The 16,489-nt window shown below is 44.8% G+C and overlaps 1 protein-coding gene across 1 annotated transcript; it reads right to left on the bottom strand.

The window, feature by feature from the left end:
- Positions 1 to 2,093: 2,093 nt before the first annotated feature.
- Positions 2,094 to 13,887, bottom strand: LOC146342353 (vomeronasal type-2 receptor 26-like). Its single transcript, XM_084807815.1, has 7 exons — positions 13,740 to 13,887; positions 12,569 to 12,857; positions 9,283 to 9,574; positions 6,878 to 7,732; positions 5,939 to 6,166; positions 3,452 to 3,578; positions 2,094 to 2,995 (listed from the first exon to the last, which is right to left on the bottom strand). Exons 1-7 carry the CDS (start codon positions 13,885 to 13,887, stop codon positions 2,094 to 2,096), a joined length of 2,841 nt encoding a protein of 946 aa, XP_084663941.1.
- Positions 13,888 to 16,489: the final 2,602 nt, after the last annotated feature.

The raw sequence follows: 16,489 nt of genomic DNA, 5'->3' as shown, positions 1-16,489 counted from the left end.
AGGCCCAATTCAAAGTGCTGGTATTAACCTACAAAGCTCTTAAACAGCATAGCGCCATGTAACTGGAAGGACTGTCTACTTCCATAAATATCTGCCCTGACCCTTCCATCATCCTCAGACGCCTTTCTCTGGCTGCCTTGGCTGATTGAAGTGAGGTAGGCGGCTACTAGGGTAAGGGCCTTTTCAGCAGTGACACCTTAGTTCTGGAACACCCCGCCAAAGAGGCTCGCTTGGCACCTACATTGAAGTCTTTCTGGTGCCAGATGAAGACCTTATTTTTCCAGGCTTTATAGCCCTTCCATTTTAAAAACTGTGTTAGTGCATTTTTTAGATCTCTGCACTATTGCTGCTGGCTGTTATCTTGGTTCCCTACTTCACTTGTATTCCATTTTAAATGTACGTTTTCATATTATGTTTTACTATGTTATCCTATTTTATGGTTACACATTTCATTTTGTGAAGCTCTCAGAGAGCCATGGCTAATTGGTGGTATAGACATTTAATAAATAAATAAAATAAATAATTCAGGTGAGGAAGTGAAAATGCCTCCTGGAACCAGTAATGATATCGAGCAAAAAGTATGGGATACATTATGGATAAATGAATCAAAGAAAACCGTATCGACAATCCTTAGAGAGAATTCATTAAAATTGTTGCACCGATGGAATATGGTGCATCTGGCAAGGAGAGCGACTACAAACAATAAAAAATGGAGGTATTCCAGGAAAAACTGGGCAGTCATCTCTCAGGGATTCCTGCACTGAGCAGAGGGTCTGATGATCTAAGTGGCTCTGTCCAGCTCTATTATTCTATGATTCTATGTTGGAGAAATTGGAATCAGCAGGGTTTATATATTCATATGTGGTGATTATGTCCTGTTGTGTGTTACAGTTTTGGAACATCATATTCTTAGATATGGCAAACAGTACACATCGAAGTGCGTATGTTAGATCAGCATTGGCTGATGGAAACTAATGGAACAGTCCTGGATCTTTTAAACAAGGAATCAGCTTTGCTGCACTTTGGTCCATGCAGGGCTCCACGAGCAGGTTCTCCGCACCAGTAAAAATCACTTCACAGAATATACTTCCTGGCGGGGGTTGGAGTGAATGTCATATTTAAATATGCGCAGTTTGGGACCAAGAAAGCGTAACATGTGCAATACTAGAGGCATTATGCGGGCCCTTGCCGGACAGGTCAGGGTGAGTCTGGGAGGACATGAGCAAGGGCAAGCAAGGGCAGGCTCCTGGACCAGCTGTGACAGGGCAGCACAGGGAGGGATGTCCAACTCCCACTTCTGAGGTCAGTGGGGGGAATCCCAACTATCCTATGGGCCCTCATACAATGCTAAAGGGGCTTAAGATTGCTCCCTAAAAGGCTCAGTTTCATTGTCTGGTTATTATCCTCACTGAACAAAGCTTCCCCACAGTATTGGGAAGGAACTCATGGCATTCCGCTGACCTTAACAGTAATACATGACATTTGCACAGCTTTTAGGGGTTCAAAGTGTTCTGTGTGAATGACCTAGTGTAATCCTTACAACAACCATATATAAGCTATGTCAGTATTTTTATCCCCCATAATGCAGATGGAAGGGTGGGGGGGAGATGGAGGCTAAGCAAGAGTGGCTTGCCTAAGGTGACCTTGTGAGTTCATGGCAGAAGGAAGGTCCAAACCAGATATTCCTTGATTTGTACCTCAGTTTCATAGACACGAAACTAAACCAGCCCACAAATCCCCACCCTCTTAATCGTCAGCCACAGATGACTTCAAGCCCAAACAAGCAACCTCCCTGTCAATTATCCTCTCATCTCCATGCTGAAATCCTCAACAATCCATGTGCCAACTGGTCTGCAAGGCCACTTAACATGGATCTTAGATAATGGTAGCCACCACGAGCCAGAAATGGATAGAGTTTGAATACCACCCGTGAAAATCACCAAAAATGCCCCACCAACTTCAAAGGACACCACTGGCATTGCAAATGTGGGGGAACAGTGTTATCCCCACTTTAGTTACACCAGGTTGGGAAATAGCTCAAGAAAAAGACACTCTGAAATCAAGGGTGATGTCACTTCTCCCCCAAGCTGGGACTATTCTTTTTTCCTGACTAATTGCTCCTTGGTGTTCAGTTCAGGCCTGAATATAATAATGTAGCATTTCGGGAGGAAGATGCAACCCAATAAGCCAGCACTGGAGGCCAAGATGGAGAAGACCTCCACGGCAACCATGTATTTCCCCTTGGTGCTCAGGTAGGTTGGCACAAAGGACACCCAAACACTGCAGAAGACCAACATGCTGAAACTGATCAGCTTGGCTTCATTGAAAGTATCAGGCAACTTCCTGGCAAGGAAAGCCACCGTGAAGCTGATGAGGGCCAGAAACCCCATGTAGCCCAGGACAATGTAGAACATGAGGGCTGAGCCTTCATTGCATTGAACTAGGATCGCGTCGACCTGGGAGTGCATGTCCAACTCTGGGAAGGGGGGAGAAGTTGCCAGCCACACAAAACAAATGCCAGCTTGAATAAGAGAGAGAGACAATACCACTGATACAGGAAGTCTCTTCCCCACCCATTTCCTCACCCTGTTTCCAGGCTTTGTAGCTACAAAGGCCAAAACCACAGTGATGGTTTTTGCTAACACACAAGCCACAGCAATGGAGAAGATGAGGCCAAACACTGTTTGCCTCAGAAGGCAGGTCACCTTCCCAGGCCGGCCAATGAATAGGAAGGAGCAGAGAAAGCAGAACAGCAGGGAGGAGACCAAGATACAGGTGATGCTCCAGTTGTTGGCTTTGACAATGGGTGTATTTTGGTGCCGAATGAAGGTCCACAACACCAAAAGTGTGATCACAGAAATGAAAAGAGCCAAGGAGGTGAGAACTGCTCCCAAAGGCTCCTCATAAGATAGGTAGCTTATGACTTTAAGAATACATTGGTCCTGATTCTTGTTTGGATACTGATCTTCTTGGCACTTCTCACATTGATCGGCATCTGAAAGTGTTGAGCAGAAACTTTACATTAAAACATATTCTCTGGGTTTAGCTGCAGTCTTTTAATTTGACCTCATTTAACAAATCCTCTAGTGATAGTGGTTCTGTCAGCATTTCCTCTTCTTGCCCCTGTTCATACTCAACACAGTAATATATTTGTATTTCAAGAAAAGTGTTAGGAATTAAAATACATATGAACCTGAAACTGTTCGATTTTTGTGTGAGTATCTCTAGAATTCAGATGGGTAAGTGGCCAAAGAACACAAAGATTCCCTATATTTAGCTGGAATTGTTTAACTGGAGCTCATAGAACAAAGTTTCTTCTTCCTTTGTCCACCCCCATTCATAGTAAACACACTCATATATTCCTATTTAGAGAACCATGGTAGGAATTAAAGTATACCTGAAATACAAACTTCTGGGTTATTTTCAAATCACTCGGGATTCCTGCACTTACCCATCTGGATGGAAATCCTCCCTTGGGGGCACTCAACACAATCATAGCAACACACTTGCTTCCCCTGCTGGATGAACCTGCTCTGTCCCAGGTGGCAGCTCTCGACACAGGTGGAAGTGGGCAGCGTCTAATGGACAGCAGAAGGAAAGCCATTTGGCATGCAAGTAACTTTTCCTGATAGGTGCAATCCTCAGCTACATCTCTTTTTCTTCAGAACATGGTAAGATTGCAGGACTTTGGTCAGGTCAGCATCTTTGGGCATGTGGCAAGACATTAATGCATCAGAAAGGCCCAATTCTTACCACAGACCATTCATGAAGGTGCTTCTTGCTGCCATTGCCACAGACTGCTTGTCCACTGTCTCAGTTGGGTGAACAGCTCAGATATTTCATTCCTGCTCATTCTCCTACACTCCCTTTTGGGGAGTTGGGAAGGATTTGACTAACTGGACCCAATCCACACTACCACCCACCCAGAGCAGCCTTCCCTAACCTTAGTCCTTCCAGATGTTTTGACCTACAGCTCCCATCAGCTGCAGCCACTCTAGCCAATGGTCAGAGATGATGGGAGCTGAAGTACAAAACTTCTGGAGGGACCCAAGTTGGGAAGACTACAGCAACAGGAAAAACAGCAGGAATAGATACATCAGTTTCTAGTGAGTGTAGCCTTGATAGTCTCTTGTGGTTAACAAAAGAGAGAGTCTTCTGCAGAGTGAGAGACTAACAAGTTCACTTCATCAGATTCATGCAGTGCTACCATTGATTTCCAATTTCCCATTTGGTGCAGAGAGAGAGAGAAAAAAGCAGTGCAATCAGATGGTATTATAACACAAAAGTACAGCCTCTGGGAATTGCATCATTAGTTTAGTCAATTGGATAAATTACCGTATCATAAATATAATAAAAAAATAAATACATCAGAAAAACATGAAAGAGGATTTTAAAAAGTGGTAACTTGACTACATGGAGATATCTTTTACTGACATGTCAGCAGCTACCAGAGCAAAATCCACATTCCTAAAAGATACCATAAGGTTTCTCACAGGAAATCCTAATAAGGTGCTAGTGTACTTGTTTAGCCTTCTGGATAAATAAATATCCCTATAAATACAGGGTAGGGATGGATGAGAAATTCATTTCAGTGCAGTGTTGATAAAATTTTACCAAACTTTGCAAAGATCTCCATATTCAGGACAAAAAGGATTTAAGATTTTTAAAACATGGAATGGGGGAGGAACCCAAACTGACAAACTCCCCACCCAAGCCCAGGGATCTGAGTCCTGAGCTCTTAAAAGTCTGGATATGAATCCCGATGTCTTCAACCATGTTAGTGCTTAATTGGGTTGCCACCTTCTTCTTCTCCACATTTTAAACTAGGGGTGGTAAGGGTTTTTTGGGGGGGGGTTTGAAGCTCAGCAATTTTTCACTGGCTCGCCCCTCCCAACACTAGTCCGTGGATGCCCTTGCTTGCCCAACTCAGTCAGGCAAGTGCATGGCCACCTGCTCCCTCACCTTATGGCCACCATTTGCATAAAGAGTTATTTACGGAAAAGGCCCAGCTGCCAATTTTACTCAAAATGGCAGGTCAGTAAGGGAGTGGGTGGCCTTAAGCCTCTCACCACCTGCCCACAGACCGCTCAGGGGCTCGCCGTATGTGGCGAGTACGGTTAGGCAGCTGGTGGGGGCCTAGTAAGGTGTGTATCGGCCATGAAATGGTCAGTTCGCCCATCCCTACTCTAAGCCGCTATATGGCAAGGAGGCATGTTATGATCCTCTTTATGCTGGGAATACCTGTGCTGATTCAATCTGATGCATGTAGATGGGAGAGAATTTTGTTTCAGTTCATTTTTGATAAGAGTTCAGTATAATTCATGAAGTTCATTTTGGGAGAGAAAGACCTTGAGATTTAAACAAACAAACCCTGAATTATGGAGAAAGCAAAACAGACAGATTAGCCCAGTCCTACACAGGAAGCAGACAATCTTGATACCTGTGGTCCTACATATATTTCAGCCTCCTGGAAAGCTTATTGAATACATCTGATGATCATGTACAAAAGAAAAGTGGGAAGGGGAGAACAGCAGGGAGAGGCTGAGTAGCTGAGCTCCATCATATTTGCTATGCCCAGGTGTGAAGGTTTGAGGCCTACAGAGGCTAAAGGAAGAAAGGTCAGGCCTAGAGGTCTGGGGTTTTCTGTTGGGAGGATTCAGCTCTATTGTGTAAATACCTTCAGTTGTAATTTGTTTGTTTTAAATCTACTAGTAAACTGTTGTGTTTAAACCCCTGTTCTAGAGTGTCAGTCACCCCACGTCTACAGCCTAAACCCCATGTTACTGGGAAAGGGAAGTTGCAAAGAAGGAAGGGGGGCCTCTTAAGCAGGCAAGAGATCCTGAAGGAGTTGCTCCAGGGGTCCAGGTCATAAGAAGAACCTTAACACCAGGTTTTGCTGCTAAATCCCAATGCAGAAGATCCTGATCACTGTGCTTACCTGACTGAATTTATGATTCCACATAATAGCACTTCCATTCACAATGAACTCTTTCCCTGCAGGAGCCTGGGGGTCCATCCTTCCAACTTGGACTCTCTGAAAGGATTCGTTGGGGAAGGTGACCAAGTTGATGAGATCATATCCCCCTGCCAGGTCCCCATTATCATTGAAAAATATTTCTTCACCAGCACTGTTGTTAAAATGGATGTTTCTCAGAAACCAGTGAAGCTAAAAGGAAGGAGGAAAAAAAGGAATGGGGTCAAATGGCAAGGAACTGGTTAATATCACTGCTATGCAAACCTGACTTTCACTACCTATTAGCAACTGAATCATTACCACCAAAAATGAATCTACAAGAGTGTGTACTTTCCCAACATTTTAAAATGTCTATCCAAGGTAGGAAGAAAGATGTCAACTAACATTAATCAGAGCACCAAGACAAACCGACGAACTCCCAGAACACCTCTGGTCTCCACAATATACAAAACAAGAATCCTTATATGCTATAATAGGAATTCTGAATGGACTACTTCAGAGGGTTGTGACCCTGGATTGGGGTTTTGCATACAATGTTTCCTGCCCCCTGCCCAAACTGAGGTAATCAGCAAAAGCATTGTTTACGGCAAAATCTCAGCCAGTCCACACAACAGGTTCACTTTCTGGACATGACTGTGCAAGTCCATAATGGACATACAAGCACAGCTTATATCGGAAACCTACTGACTGCCACAGCCGCTTCCAGCCAGAACACAGCTTTCAAGGGTTTTAAAGGGGCTGGACATTCTTTTTCAGTCATGGTCTAAGAAATTAAGTCTGCCAACGTGGTTGTCCCTTTTCTACCGTTGATTTATCTATGATTTGGCTTTTCTTGTATTTCGAGTTAATTCTGGTATGGTATATTATTATGTTTTGCAATTTCAGTCCTGGAGGTGCAACCACCTGCCATGGCTGAAGTTTCTGGAGATCCCATGTTCTTCCATCTCCCACTGTTTTGTACTTGTCTCTTGATGAATCCATGGCATGGAGAGCATGTGCTACAGCATAGACAGCATTGTAGATATTGTAGCTCTGGCCAGACATCCCTGTTTCAAATACAGATCCAGGGAGGCTCCCCAGCTTCTCCTTCCCAGTGCAGTTTCTCTTGTTTGCGACATAAAGGTTATACATAGGGAAGGAACAGATAAATGCACTGGCCCAGAATTGATGGATGAAATAAAAAGTGGACTGGAAAGGACTGATCCTCTCCACAAAATCTTGAAATCCTGGCACCACGTTTGTATGCAGTTTGAATGACAAGGTGCCATTGAAGGATTTAGTGGAGAATTTCCCCCCAGGTACTAAAGCAGTGAAATCCCATTCAGCTGTCGTTATCCACACTTTCTCTGTTGGATTCATATAAAACATTTCCTTGGAGTATAAAACTAGCTGTAGCGCTTCCAGAGACTGATTGTCTCCATACACAAGAATCACGTTGATTTCACTCTGTATGAGAGTTGATTGAATTGGTCCCAATTTTTTTTGAAGTATTTCATGTGGTAAAAATTTTGTCACTGTTGGGATCACGTGCATCCAAGCAACGCAAAGACTGTTCTCCAAGAGCCTTGGTCTCAGCGTTCGGAGGAAGGTTTCCCCACTGTCATCCTCTGAAACAATGAGGCCGATCCAGTCCCATCCGAAATTCTTGAGTAGCCCAACAATCCCGACATACTGAGGACCTTCACTTGGGACCATCCGGTAGAAAGAAGGAAAGCGAGTTTTGTCCCTCAGTGCTGGATCAAAGGCTCCATAGCTGAGCTAATGGGAATGATATGATACCTTCAGGACGGAGAAAACCATCACATCGTTCTTGACCCAAACTGACTCCATCCAAACCTTTGCCAACATCTTGACCTCACTCAATATAATCTACTCTTATACATTGTGGTCTCTAACATTCTAATCTTAAATTTCCTAGCAAACTCACCTGGTGTTATCAATACTCTGGCTGCGAGTAGATTCTAAACAGGATGTTGAAGTAACTAGCTTTCATGGGCATCCACAGGAAGGGCCAGCGGGGGGCAGACGCTGCCCACCTCGACCCATAATCTCCAGATTCCCAGCTTTCATGTTTTTAAAAAGCAAGCCTCTTGCTCTTGTAGAACCTGAGATATGCATAGACACTTCTCTGCCCATTTGGTTTGTAAGAAAATATAGCACCTCCCACCTTTCATCGGTTTGAGCCAATGAATGCAGTCATAGCAGCGTTTGACACACCCTCTGTCTACAGAATTGACTTCCTGGTTCATTGGAAAGACTTTTGGTGGGTCTTTCCTTGTGGAAAAGTGATTACTGCCTCAAAAGATCAATGCAGAAATCCAGGCTTTTAGTGTAGCTCTGTAGTGTGTCTACCCCCACCCCCAAAATAAAATGTTGGAGGAAGGACAGCTGTTCATGCTCTTTCGAACTCAGCTCTTAATAATTAATTAATATTTTTCTGAGTTTGTAAACAGTATTTTTTTTTAACTGGCATTGCAATGCTCATAAAGCTCATCATTATTATATCTACATTACAGGAGTCATGGCTGTAACTGAGTGTGGGTTACTTGAGCCTTGCAGAGTAGCTCAGTGTTGCTATTCCCATTTAGGGGTGTCCAGCATGGGGAAATCAAGCCCTCTTGGGGTTCGATGGCTTCCCCCTGAGACCCTGGCTCAGTTTGCTTTAGTGAGCCAAGCCACAGGCTCCCCACCAGATGTGCTGTGTGCAAATAGCTCCTGTGCGCAAATGGGCACTGCACACAAATGACTCCTTCTCCCCCTCCCAGGACTGATGAGGGGGAGAAGGAGCCATTTGCAAATGGCAGCAGCGGTGCCAGGGGTAGTCGGTGGATGGCAGTGGCAGGGAATCGCACTGCGGCCCCCTGCCAATGTCAGCAGCACTGCCGCCTCCATGAGCAAACCTCTCGTGCTCTCCCTCCCGACACCAGAAAAGAGAGTGTGAGGGGTTTGGGCATGGTGGTTGCGGCAGGGAGTGGGCAGCACCAGCAGGAGTTTCCACCTCCACGACCTGCCGCGAGTACCACTGCCACTGTGTGCGAGGGCTCCTTCTCCTCTTCCTGGGCCCCAGGAGGGGGAGAAGCAGCCATTTGTGCACAGGCTGTGGAAGGAGATGGGAAGTCTCACACACAGCAGCTGCCTGCTGTGCGCAAAATGGAGGATGAGAGGGGATCAACAGCCCCCTCTCATCTTCCTGCCCCATTGCTGTGCCACCACTTCAGCAGCAGGGGCAGGAAGATCAGAAGGGAGCCAGTTTTGATACAAGCAGGAGCTTGCCCTGTGCTTACGTTAATCTAACCATGAACACATACCTGTGGCATCTTGTAGGCATTGAAGATGTCGGCCATCTGGATGGAGTTTTGAGAGGTGAGTGCTCCAACGACAGCCATCAATTTCTCTTTCCTGCCACAGTAATAATTGATGGGATTCCTCTGTCCTGTGAAGAGAAGATCCAGAGTGGCCCAGCAGTTTCGCCCTGGATCAAATGCACTGTCATAAATCTTGGAATCGAGTGTGGCGTTGGGTAAAAATTCGACATTCTTGTTGATCTCATGAATGGCAAAAGTACAGGCAAGCACATGCTGGTAGTTTTTAGGGATCATGCTGCAATGAGAGGGTTATATATTATTAAATCAAGTATGTTGCATCTTGCATTATGATTCACTCATCTAACTAAATAGGAAGATTATAATAATAATACCTAACAAAAACAACATTCATTCATTGCTTCTCACCACAGAATTACTCACAGACAGAAAGAAATCCATAACTAATAGAAGCAGAGTAAAAATCCAAATCAGTATAAAGCATAATCAGCAAAACAATAGGAAGAAGAAAGAGGGGGAGAGCCTGGAGGGGGGAAGCCTCTCTTATTGGTTGAGCAGCCCCTGCTCAACCAATAATTTATTTATTAATTCATTCATTTATTCATTGATTTCATTTCATTTCATTTCATTTCTTTTAATTTAATTTCATTTCATTTCTGTACTGCCCAAGAGCCGAAGCTCTCTCTGCAGATATAGCATAACATACAATGAAATTAATGATTAGATCCATGTGGCTAACATTTGCAGGGTAAATGTCAGTTTTTCTCACCTTGCTCTTCCAATGCCCCACTCCCTTTCTGCCCAATGAATGAAGTCCAGGGAATCTTTCTCATCCACCTCTCTTTTCCTCCCTGCTTGTCTCCAGGGGTATTGCTAGGTACCCAGAAGATCAAGCCCAGATAAAAATTACTGCATACAATTGACATATGCTGATTTATATGCATATATGAACATTTTGATTTACTAGAATTTAAATTTTACAAAGGCAAGCCATCAAAATCAAAATTTTTCCATTTGCACCCCAAACTTGTTCCTCTTCAAAACAATTCAATTCCCCTTCAGTAGGGATGGAGGACCCAGGGATGCCCCCAAACTGAAATTCTCCAAACTTTGCTTGCAAGTTTGATTTAACTTGTTCCCCTTCTTATTTGTCACCATTTGTTGTTGTTGTTCATTTGAATGGGGAAAGTTGTGCATTTTTCAGACGTCGTGCATTTCTCAAATTGTGCATTCACCAAGAGATTCCCGTTTTTAAACAGGGATTTTTTTTAAAGTGCACATTTTGTGAATGCAAGCACAAGTTCAGGAATTTGTGAACTTTTTCAGAGAACATGCACTCCTGTTTGCATTCAGGGTTACGAACAGGGCATTATGAGTGATGTGAAAACTGAGATGAAATTCTCAGACATCCCTGCCCTTCCATGACTCCCATATCACCTCAAATGTACTATCATCATATATTTCCACAGATTAATATCCTGCCCAATATAACCCCCCCCAAATCAGTCCCGCCCCTCAGTTCATTACCAACCAAGATCACTTACTCCACATTGCAGTGTTAACAGAGACCCTCTTTAATAAAAGTGCAGTTTGATGGCTATTATGAGGGAGGGAGCTGTCTGGTCTGTCAAAAGAGCAGGGAAAGGATCCACAGATGCTTTGCAGCTCAGGGGCAAAACTAATGGGGTGTGGAGATGGACAAATCACCCCCTTGTGCATGTCAGGCTCCTGTTTTGATTAGGCTATAATGTACAAGCTTTTGGTTCTCAGGCACTGAGTGTGTGTCCAAGGAGAGGCACCATTCCCTGAGGGCGGGGGGTGCCCATGAGGAGAATTGTTGAGGGCTTCAAGACCAGGAAAAGCTGTTTCCACACTCAGGATCTATGACAGTCCCTGGATTGTCAGAGAAGCACCTCAGGAACAAAGCAACTGGATGAAGAACCATCTGTTTGATGATGGGATAATAAATAACATTAACGATAGGGATGGGGGAGAAATCCTCCACGGACCCCAGTGAGGCTGGATTCAGAAGACCCTGGCCTCCGGAGCGCATGGAGGATCAGAAGACTTACCTTGGCCTCCTGGAAGAATCCTCATCTCCCGGATCCTCCCCACCAGCTGACTCCGGAGCGCCAGTGATGCGGCCGCTATTGTTGCATCGCTGGCTGGGCGGATTGATTGCAGACGCAAATGGCGTCCACTATGCCATTTGCGGCCATAAAGGTCTTAGTTTAAGCTAAATGCAGCCATTTACAGCTTTTAAAATAATAAAATAGAGTGTAGAACTCTGCTTTCTTTTTTCCTTTCGGAATCTTCTCCATTTTTCCTTTTGCATTAATGAATTACATATTAATAAGGAAAATAATCATGTGTGTTTCTTTTGGACTGAGGGTCTGCATGTGTGTGTATGGGTAGGGGTAGGTGGGTTGCTTTTTCTTTTGCTACCCCTGGCAGCCTTTGGAGAGATTGACAGCTGACTCTGGAAGTCTGAATTGACCATGATTTCTTAAAAGAAAGAAAGAAGAATCCTATCATTGGCTCCATAACATGTGACTATGTTTCTACCTAAATGAGGAGTTAGTGAACACACAGGCTACATGCTGCATGTGTCCGTCCCCCCTGGCTTTATTTTGCAACACACACACTGTGTTCCCCTTCCAAGACTGCTGAAATTGCCTTAATTCTCAGGAATAAGGCACAACGGAGCATGCTTGTTTGCAAGATGAATCATGCTCTTGGATACACGATTCTGCTTGGAAACAAGGCACATGCAGGGAAACACACCTTGTTCCTCTGCAAAAATGCCATAAGTTTGGATGCGGCAAATTCGGCAGTGGCGAGTGCGGGGTAGGACAACCCCTGGAGGTTTGCCCACCCCACGTCCAACAGTGTTCCTGCAGAAAAGCAAAGTACTATCTAGGGCAGTTTGGATGTGCGCTTAAGGATTCTTCCCATATGGATGAATGTCTGACCTCTGCTCCCAAGCCAGCTCAAAAAACATTTTCGTCAATTGAGATATAGAAAAGTTTAAGGAAGAACCAGATCTGACCTTGACATGCTAATTGTTCTGGTTTTACAGGGTAGAGTGGAAGAATATTAGTCTGAATGAACACCATCCTGGCTTCAAAAAGAAAACAAGAGTGAAGAAAGAGAAACGATGTTGCTTAAAGGTAGCAATTTATTTTTTGACGTGAAGAACGATCACTGGGTCCAGTACAGAACTTTTCATATGAGAGAGTAAAAGAAAGGAAGAAAGGAAGAAAGAACTTACTAAGCATTTCTTGCAGTGGAATAACTGGGGTGTTTTGTAAACTCCTGTGTAACAGTGTGAGCAAGTGCCATGGACACAAATTGGCCAATGAACATCTCATCTGAAGGTTTATATGAATGAGATTGGACTGTTGACCTCCAGTTATGTATGGAGCTGGAGTTCAAACTCCTGCTCGAAGAATAATATAACAGTAGCAGCAGCAAAATCAGATGGAACGTGGACAGATTTGGACAAAGCTCCAACCGGACCTGTTCATGATCACTTATTGCCATCATCATCAATATCAGTCCTAGCAGAAGATATAGAAAAGCTTCAGTTGACAGAGCTGTGCCTGCCTCAAATTAATCTCCCAGATTATGGTGGAGTAAGTTGTTCAGACAGGAGTCTTTATAGACTGAATGTTGCATCTAACAGTAGAGATGGGCTGTTTGAGGTATCAGGTTTTTTTTTTTTCCCCATGGGGACCTCTGATTACCTGTGGGGCTTCCAAGATCAGCAGTGCCTAACACATTCATTTTAAAAATTACAGAGCACATCATCTGTTTTCTCCAAGTCCTCAAGTCCCAGTAGAAGGAAATAAAATGTGTTGGTCATATCCCCGTATAGGGCTTGCCCTGCTTAATCTTGGGGCAGGAAAGATACAAAACTCTGTTGGGGTGAAGCAATCGATTGGAGACTTGGTCTAACTGTCTGAATAGATACAGATTGGCATAGGACCAGTGGAGAGAAGGTGGATGGTGGAAGTCCATTCTACATCCCTAGCCTGGTCGAGCTCATCTGAATCTGCCTTCAGCTGAGTCAGCCCATTAGTGCATCTATCCCAGTACTGACTAGTAAAGATGCTCTAAGATCTCTCCCTGCCATTGAAATTGGCTTCCTTTTAACTGAGCCCTGCTACTAGAACTTATGGTCCCTGGAGCTAAGGACACTGTTCTGAAATGAGGCTGGAAGTTAGATTGGAATGTATCTCAATAATCAGTGTCATCTAAACCTCACTGGCCCTCACATGATGCCATCCATTCCAAGATCTTGCTCAGAAATGGTAGATTCAAAACTGGGTGATCATTCTTCATAGCCTAGGGATCTAGACAGGCCTTTTGAAACAGTGGTTTTACTACTGCCTCCTTTAGGAATGCTGTAACTATGTATCCCTTAATGAGGCATTGCCCACTCCTGATATTCATGTTGTACACCCAGCCCTGGAAGACCTCTCCAGCCAGCAAGAGCAAAGACCTAAAGGCCAAGTGACAGGCCTCAGTCCTCGAAGCAGCTTGCACAAGCTGAGAAGTATCCATAGCTACAGGACGAGCGGGTGCCATGGCTACATCCTTCTCCATTTCTTTCAGAATGGTGGTATCCAAGTTGGAGAAAATATAAATAATTGTATCTACAAATGTAACACAATGGGCCTCTGTGTGTGTGTTGAACTATACGAAGCAGACTCCTGACCACCTGAAACAGCTCTATTGGCAAATGTTGTGCAGACACAGTGATGGGGAAGAAATAAACTCCCCCCTACACACCAAAGTCACATCCACGGAGTAGGCCCTAAAAGGGCCATATTTTTAGTCATATTTGCTTCAGTTTTTACACCAGCTGCATTCTACTTGTTGACCTTGCCATTTCCCAGCTCCTCAGAATACCAAGGAGCCAATATGACTCTATTGTTTGGCTGAGCACATTTAGGAGTGATTATATGCCTTTTGCATCCCTGTTCCTTCATGCGATAGGCTACGTAAAGATTTACGTTCCCTATCACGTCAAAGAGCACAGACGCAAATGGAGTCCGCTGTGCTGGACGCTATTTCTGTGTGCAGTTTGTCATTCCAGCCAGTGATACAGCAATGGTGGCCATATCACTGGGGCTTCAGAGCTGGCGGCAGGCAGGATCCCCTGGCAAGGACTTCACAGGGGAGATGGAGGTAGGAGTTCCGATCCTGCATGGACTTCAGAGGGCCGGATTCAATAGAATCCAGCCTCATTGGGGTCTGTGGAGGATTTCTCCAACATCCCTAGAGTCATCATAGGATCCCCTACCCACATATCATTTTCTTCCATCCCAGTTTAGATGACCAAACCCAATGTGTGCACTGCCACATGTATTGGGCCAGATATTATTTGAGACAGGCCCATGGCTGTCATGGTGGCCATGAAGTTCTGAATCACTCCACACAAGGCAGCCTTGGCATGCATGTTAGAGTTGCCTGAGACTATACGTCTTGGAGGTCTCCACATCTCTTCTGAGACTACCTCCATTTCCACACATCAATTTCCATCCACATGTTCTCTGGCTTAGATTCCCCCCAATGACTCAGAGGAGGACTCAGAGGGGAAGGAGGTTTCATCCAGTCACCTATCATCTACTAATCGGGGATCTTCCAGGCCAGAGGATGTAGCTTTAGTAGACTACTCAGATTCAGAGGCATCCCTCCAATACAGTCTTCATTGCCAGTAGGAGCCAGCAGCTGCAGAATCAGAAAATGGTCCTTTAATAAGTAGACAGCTCCTTAGAGCAGGCAGAGTTAACACAGGTCCAGACCTGCCAGCCCTCAGAAGGTTTCAGAAGGCTTCTGCATGTTGCTGAGACAACAGCTGTTCCTGAGTGAGTTCCAGCCAGCATAGATCTGGCCAGAGTGCTGAAAGACCCTGTCCTGCCTTCCTGCGTAGCTGGACCTGACTCCGCCTTGTCCTTCCAGTAAGTGCAACTGCTTCAGGGTGGCTCCCCTGGGAACTTTGAGCCAAGGCAGGACAATATCAGCAGAGTAAATAGAGGGGTGCAGGACCACAACTGCTGTTTCCACCCCTGAACACAATGCAATGAGAGTATCTTTGTCACAGATCCTAGAAGGTCTGTTATCTCAATAACTACAAGAAATTGCCGTATTTACATACAGGCCCAGTTCTTCTTGCAGTGGCAAATCCGTGACTGGGCCTGTATGTAAATACGGCAATTTCAGCCCCAAGCTGAGCCTTCAGGGCTGCCCAGGCAGCTATGCCCCTTCACCTGGCCAACACCACCAATCCCCCCACCACAGATGGCTTGTTCGTTTCCAGCCTTTTGCACATTTTTCCCCATTCTAAAAAGGTGAAATGCCTCTTGTTGTTCACTCGTTCAGTCGTGTCCGACTCTTTGTGACCCCATGGACCATAGCGCGCCAGGCCTTCCTGTCCTGCGCTCTCTCCCGGAGCGTGCTCAAGTCCATATTCATTGCATCAGTGATGCTATCTAGCCATCACATCCTCTGCTGTCCCCTTCTCCTTTTGCCTTCTGTCTTTCCCAGCATCAGGGTCTTTTCCAGAGAAAAGTTTTCTCTTCGCATTAGGTGGCCAAAATATTTGAGCTTCAGCTTCAGTATCTGTCCCTCCAATGAGCACTCAGGGTTGATTTCCTTTAGGATTGACTGATTTGACCTCCTTCCAGTTCAGGGGACTCGTAAGAGTCTTCTCCAGCACCACAGTTTGAAAGCATCAGTTCTTCGGTGCTCAGCCTTCCTTATAGTCCAGCTCTCACAGCCATACATTACTACTGGGAAAACCATAGCTTTGATTAGATGAACCTTTGTCGGCAAGGTGATGTCTCTGATTCTTACTATGCTGTCTAGGGTTGCCATAGCTTTCCTCCTAAGGAGCAAGCATCTTTTAATTTCATGGCTACAGTCACCATCTGTGGTGATCTTGGAGCCCAAGAAAATAAAATCTGTCACTGCTCCTATTTCTTCCCCTTCTATATGCCAGGAATTGATGGGGCCAGATGCCATGATCTTTGTTTTTTTAATGTTGAGTTTCAAACCAGCTTTTGCACTCTCCTCTTTCACCCTCAACAAGAGGCTCTTGAGATCCTCTTCGCTTTCTGCCATTAGGGTGGTATCGTCTGCATATCTGAGGTTTTTAATAATTCCCCGGGCAATCTTAATTCCGACC

The sequence above is a fragment of the Heloderma suspectum genome, chromosome 6 (genome assembly GCF_057233095.1).
Source record: "Heloderma suspectum isolate Gila_16-S chromosome 6, 16-S_ref, whole genome shotgun sequence".
NCBI classification, from domain to species: domain Eukaryota; kingdom Metazoa; phylum Chordata; class Lepidosauria; order Squamata; family Helodermatidae; genus Heloderma; species Heloderma suspectum.
This window is presented reverse-complemented; position numbering and strand designations above follow the sequence as displayed.

Excerpts from the sequence above, each read along its gene's own strand:
- LOC146342353 (XM_084807815.1), bottom strand. The coding sequence starts at position 13,887 with ATGGCACCCGCTCGTCCTGTAGCTATGGATACTTCTCAGCTTGTGCAA. Across the intron at positions 9,575-12,568 it reads TCCACTGCAAGAAATGCTTA|CATGATCCCTAAAAACTACC; the intron begins GTAAGTTCTTTC and ends CTCTCATTGCAG. Across the intron at positions 7,733-9,282 it reads ATGCCTACAAGATGCCACAG|CTCAGCTATGGAGCCTTTGA; the intron begins GTATGTGTTCAT and ends CATTCCCATTAG.